The 6,318-nt window shown below is 42.6% G+C and overlaps 1 protein-coding gene across 1 annotated transcript; it reads left to right on the top strand.

Annotated features, from left to right (window-relative positions):
- Positions 1-2,754: 2,754 nt before the first annotated feature.
- HOXD1 (homeobox D1) lies at positions 2,755-4,243 on the top strand. The gene is made up of 2 exons (XM_026677729.2): positions 2,755-3,286; positions 3,812-4,243. The coding sequence occupies exons 1-2, from the start codon at positions 2,755-2,757 to the stop codon at positions 4,135-4,137; spliced, it is 858 nt and encodes a 285-aa protein (XP_026533514.1). The 3' UTR covers positions 4,138-4,243.
- Positions 4,244-6,318: the final 2,075 nt, after the last annotated feature.

Raw genomic sequence — 6,318 nt, 5'->3', positions numbered from 1 at the left:
AATTCTATAAATTAATCGGTGATTATTCCATGTCTAGGACTTTGTTGCTGACTATCTGATACTGTATTTCCTCCCCCCTCCAAGACTTCAATAGGTTTGTTTCAAGGAACTAACCCTTAAAATAGCAGTTTTGAGAAAGTTTTCAAGAATTTAATAGTGAAACTCTGTATTATCTAATCCTACGCTCAACAAATGAGAAATAATAACGAAGAGGCTTTAGGCATTTTTGGTATATGTTATTAGTTATCTTTAATATTGAAAAACAAGCCTCAAACAAGACGCGGGGAACTATTTTAGACCAAGTTTAAGCTGTGACAGTTTGCTAAAATTAATGGCTGGTAATTCTAAATACAAATTATTACAGACCCATCTTGAATTGAACAGATCCCCAAAGTGAATTTTTGAAGTTCAGAACTGTTTTGGAATGTGTATTGTGGTCTATAAGTTCACATCTTTGGATGATTACTTGTGAATTACTTTAGAAAGGTTATGACTTAATATGCCAACATGGGAAATTTTTCTGCTATTGAAGGAAAATATATCCCCCCTCAAAGTGGAGACAGAGGTTTGAGACTTTAGTTTTAAAAAAAGTACCACTTGTGTGCCTTCTTTGTTTTTCTACTATGCCAACTGAAAGCAGTCATTAAGCAACAAGACTGTTATTATTATTACCAAGGGAAACAACGAAACCCATTATCATCATGAGGCCTCACATTCACTGGCAAGGAAGACTCACAGAGCACTTACAAGCTGGCCAAGGACCATTAATAGCTACTACTCAGTATAGTAGCATGCATTGTTGATACCATCCTGATCTGTATTGGCTTCCGGATGCTTTTTAGTCCAGATCAGAGAAAGCCCACATGGAGCAAGAGATGAAATGCTTCTTAGATCATAAAGACAAAACTAAAATATTGCACAGACTCATCCTTTTGGACAATGGTGAGTAAATTCTGCTGAAAGCTAATAGTGTAGCTCTTCCTAAAGATGCCAAAGATCTAAATGTAAAAGAAGGGCAGCCTTTTCGTCCAGTATCAAAATTGGTTCAAGGTATGAAACTGCCAAAAGTAGAGCATCAAATGCCCCACCCCGCCATAGTAGAGATACAAGGCTAGTCTAATTCTCAGGGAGAAAACCCATCAGCACCTCTTTTCTTCTGATTAAAGGAATGATTGGATGTAGACTTTGAGTATAGCCATTAAGCAGAATGAGACGTAGGTATTTATTTCAGTGACTTTACTGGAAGTATGATAATTTGGACCCACATCAATACTAAAAAATTAACAATTACAAATGTGTTGCCTTTTCATCATATTCAAACCGCTGCTTGACTTTTGTTCCTTTATGCTCAAAGATACCTCTCCATTGCCAGGATTGCACAGAGATTCTTAATTTCCATCATGTTTCAGCCCACAGAATCCATCCCTTTCATAGCAGAGGTTAGAAGAGTTTAGGTTTGGAAGGCCACATGGGGAGGAAAGGACAGTTGCCATCAAAAAGTCAGTATGCCTTAGACTGTCTCATGCAATAGCTCACACACAAAAAAGTGAGTATCTTGGGCAACTGGGATGCATTGTGAGATTTATTTTACTGAAAATGAAGCAGGAAAAGTTATATCTTGGTTTAAGAAGAACTGGTTAAAAATCAGATGCATTTTTTTAAAAACAAGACCAGAAATAATTAGCATTAGCAGCTAAGTGCTTTATAGTTCAATCCTCTCCAATGTTAAGTACTCCCAGTAAATCATTCGCTGATTGACAGAACTCTACCCAGAATTGCAGTCTCGCAATGCAACAAATAAATAGTCTTTGTCAAATCCCGGTATTGAGACAATGAATACTTGCACAGTGAAAAAAAAAAACATTGTTCATCTCTCCTCAAAAGGGAAGTTACTTCTGTAAAAACCCCTGAAATTGGGGACATTTCTGCCTATCTCTAGCCATCCTGTACAAAGTCTAATTCCCAGGTACTTTGCAGCTTAGAACCTTGCTAGGGAATTCCAAACTGGAGGAGAAGAGAGGATGATTCATGGAAAGGGCGGCTTGACTTGATCCTCACCTTCCAGCCCCTGCCTTCACTGGCCCACTACTGATACCAAACTTCCTGAACACCGACCCTATCAGGAATAATCTCCCCTGACCTGTTAGCGAGGATCTCGTGATTAGAAACTCTCCTCTGCCTAGAAGCCATTTGGAAATTGTAAGAGGTAAATACTTGTTTGTTTGTGTCGTCGTCCCCAACCCCCAACCTGTCTCTATCCGGCATGAAAGGGGGGAAAACGGGCTTTGCTTTTGAGGGCTCTAACTCACCGTTTACGTCAGGGTCTTTCCTCTCCCTCGCTTCCCCTCCGTCTCCGGGTTCCAGGTAGGACGGGCAGGCTCCGCTTGGCCCCTGCCTCAGCCCTTTCTTTCCCTTGGCCAAAGTTGGAAGTGCTGAAGAGCCAAGCCGGGCCAAGCAGCAACCCCAGGTCGCGCGCCAAGGCTCCCGAGGCCCCTATTGGCCGGCGGACAAGCACGTGCCAGTCCTGCTGGCTCTATATTAGGACAATAGTTGCCTCACGGCCGACTTTCCTGGGGGCTGAGGGGAGGAGGAGGAAGAGGAAGAGGGGCAGCAGCAGCAGCAGCAGCAGGCGCGGGTGCGGGTGCGGGAGCAGGTAGAGAGCGAGAAAGGGAGGGCAGAGACGGGTGCCGCGGCCCCTTCGCGCTCCTGCCGCCGCGGTGCCTTCTCGACGTGCCTTCCTCGGGGGCGGGAAGGATGAACTCTTTCCTGGAGTACCTGTCGCGGGGCGGGGACAGCTTGAGTTTAACCGGGAAGTTTAGCAGCGCAGAGCCCGGCAGCGTGGCTTTGAGGCCGCCCTGCGCCCTGTCAGCCGGCGGGGACGGCGCTTACCCGGGTCCCACCGCGGGAAGCTTGCCGGACTTCTCCAAGCGCTTGGCGCCTCACCACCAGGCGCCCCGGCTCCAGCCTCAACAGCTGCCGCCCTGCGCGCTTACCTCGCACGTTTTCCCCTCGGCCGACTTCAACCTGCTCCGTCCCGAGGCGCCCTACGGGGCTCCGGAGGAGAGCGCTCCGCTGCATTACGCCACGTCCATTTTCCCGGGCGGCGGCGGCGGCGGCGGCGCCTACCTGCAAATGGATTATACCGCGCTCGCCGAGACCTTTCAGCCTTGCCCTAAGGGTGCGCTGCTGCGGCCGCCGCCCCCGGATCTCTGCCCCAAGGCCAGCGGCCAAGCGGCGGCTAGCACTTTCGAGTGGATGAAAGTCAAGAGGAACGCGCTCCAGAAAAGTAAGTGCGGGGCTTCGTCGGCGCGTGCCCGGTTTGGGTGGGTGGGTGGGTGGGTGTTGGTCTTGAAAAAACGGCAAAGGTCCTCGGCTCCTTCGAGGCCCGAATTGCTGCTGCTGCTGCTGCTGCTGCTGCTGCTGCGAAGTTGTCCAGATGCGAATACTTTGTAGCTTTCTCATTGCGCAATTGCCCCACCGAAGGTTTTTTTGTTTTTTGTTTTTAAAAGTATTTAGTGCCCTGTGCCTGTTTCCGCCACGAAAGTCATTAGAATAGTCACTTTCAAAGGCTGGAAACTCTCTTAAGATGGGCTGGATTTAATATATTTCATTCGTTTCCATCCTCTGATGCAATCCAGATGGAAACATAGCGGGCTTCCTCCAAGGGCTCCATAAATGCGTAACTTTGAATTAGAGAGAAATGGGAGAAAAGTCCCCGTCCCGCCCAAAATGTAATCCTGATGGTCTAATCCGAGGAATTTGCATATTTTATGACTTTCCATAACAGTCCAATCTTTTCAACCTTTTTCAGGTAAACCCACAGCTTGTGGGTCTTCCAGTCTTCCTAACATGGTGAGAACCAATTTCAGCACTAAGCAACTGACCGAATTGGAGAAAGAGTTCCATTTCAATAAGTACCTCACCAGAGCCCGGCGTGTGGAAATAGCAAAGTCTCTGGGCCTCAATGACACTCAAGTGAAAATCTGGTTCCAAAACCGGAGGATGAAGCAGAAGAAAAGAGAAAGGGAAGGAATAGTGCTTCCTGGAGTACCTACTCAACTCTCTCCTTCAGTATCCAGCCCCAGACATTCAGGGATGTGCTCTGTGGCCCCTTCCCCTACCAAAAGCTCACCTTAATACTGTGGCATTATGATCACACTGAGAATTATTTGATACAGATGCATGATATTGAAAAGACTCAGAAACTTCAAAAGCAAAATCAGACAGCTCTGTAATGTGTGAAGTCATGCAAAGTTGAATTCAAGGTACAAAAGAAGACAATAATTGCACTAAGTTTTACATTGACCATAGAAAAGTCCATTGTATAGAATGAAAACCTGCTGCTTTACACAGAACTGATTCAAGGCACAAAAGGCAAATGATATGTTTACAATTTATTTATATGTATTTTCAGGGAAAGCTGCTTTCAGCTTCTATATGCTGCTAAACTTTGTTGCTGGCCTGGCTGAATTTATTTACAGGCTGTTATTACATTTGTTTACTTAAAAGGAAACCCCTTAAGACTGATGTGGGGGATTCTACAAATAAAACCAAAGAGAGGAATAACTCATGGATGGAATCTATTCTGCACTGATTTTAAATCTATTTCAATCCAACCAACCTGTGGTTTTTAGAATATTGAATATTAATTTGAACAGGTTCCACTAGGACTTTTCCATAGTCCTTCTTTGAGGTATGTGTGTGGAAACACAATCATTAGCAGGACAGTTATCAGAGGATATTTTGATTCCTTTTTGTTTCTGGGAATCAAGCGGTGATTCTTGTTAACAAGGATTCTTGTCAGAAAGTTCTGGCAATAGACTGATTTAAAATACATTGTTTTAAAAGTTGGGTGAGGGAGAGAGAGAAACAAATGGGTTTAGATTATTATTATTATTTATTGCACTGATATATACCAGGATAAAATGTAGTAGTTTAACACAGTTCCAAAGCAAAGGACGCCCTGCTTTTTTTTTTAATGGCTTCATTTCCTTGTTCTTTTCTAGTTATGAATTAACTAGCTTCAGTTTTGTTCCCAAATAGGTTCTTTAAAAATACACTGGCATGCATATAAACAGCATAGCCCAGTGACCAGTCTACACAGGGTATGTTTTTAAAGTTCCATTTTAATTTTGAACAACAGAAACTATTCACAGTAGTCATGTTCATAGTTGAACATTGAATTGTAATTCTGAGAGAATTTCCATTGCACTGGGAATAACAAGCACTGGTAAAGGAATAAAGGCAATTTCCTCAGAAAATAATGTTAATGAAAATTCCAGATTCATAAAGTAATTGTCAACCAGAGTCAGAGTAAAGTCTTTCTGGTTTCAATTATGGACAACTGTCTAACTCTTTATCAAATTTCTGAAAGTCCCTTTTTCTGACAAAATTTTTACTTTTTTAGTAAACCCTTGAAATTCTTATTCTGAGAAAAAATTAACTATTAAGTATGAATATGGTGAGAGAAATATCTGGCAGTTAAATCAAATGTCCCATGTTCATCGTTCGAGGGAAGGAGAACGGAGATGATAGGGAAGTGAAGAAAGCCCTATGTCTCAGGAAATTCATGTCAATAGAGAGTTGCCCTTTACTCTTGTATGAACCACTTAAGATGAACATTATGATTTTAATAGAAGTACAATTTATGAATAAACTTTGAGATATGTTTACATTCTGTTGCCATTAAGTCTGTGTCAATCTTGGTTTTTAATTTCATGCTAATCATCCACTTGAAAAAGAGAGAGCCCTCTGAGGCTTTTGATATTTCAAAAGGTCTCCAGGCTCCCATTCCAGAGTTCTTCTGAGGAACATGATGTGTTGCTAGAAGAGAGCTTACAGCTGCAAGCAAAGAAGAAAAACAAGTTATAACAGCCTGGCCCAGAATTCATGTAAGGAAGCCCTTGGGCACTGAAGCTAATTAAACCCATTACCAAATAGTCCAAATAAATAATAACTCAAAGACTTAACTGGAACAGAACTAAATCTGTTAAGCAAACTGGAATTGTCATTAACTTGTGAATAGAAATGAATTGATCAAGGATTAGAGAGCTAATTTTTTTGTTGAAGACTTACATCATAAGTCATATCAGATTGCTGTACTTGACAAATATATCTGAACTCTTCCTGGCCTGTAATATCATGGGTATAATCAGGTCAATATCTTAGTGGCTTCACTTAAACAGTTATACTTTCCAGAGCAGAAACAGAGAGCTATTTTTCCCAGGGAAAAAACAGTCTTTGATAGTCTTAAAAATGTCTATAAGTGTTAGACACAGTGGATTGTTTATTCCATTGTGTTTGGAAAAGTTTTGTATT

This window comes from Notechis scutatus, chromosome 1, assembly GCF_049901735.1.
Source record: "Notechis scutatus isolate UNSWTSFEM ecotype Mainland chromosome 1, rNotScu1.2, whole genome shotgun sequence".
NCBI lineage: Eukaryota > Metazoa > Chordata > Lepidosauria > Squamata > Elapidae > Notechis > Notechis scutatus.
This window is presented reverse-complemented; position numbering and strand designations above follow the sequence as displayed.

Bases quoted from the DNA above. Each gene is read 5' to 3' on its own strand.
- HOXD1 (XM_026677729.2), top strand. From the start codon at position 2,755: ATGAACTCTTTCCTGGAGTACCTGTCGCGGGGCGGGGACAGCTTGAGT. The intron at 3,287-3,811 runs GTAAGTGCGGGG...AACCTTTTTCAG, and splicing joins GAGGAACGCGCTCCAGAAAA to GTAAACCCACAGCTTGTGGG.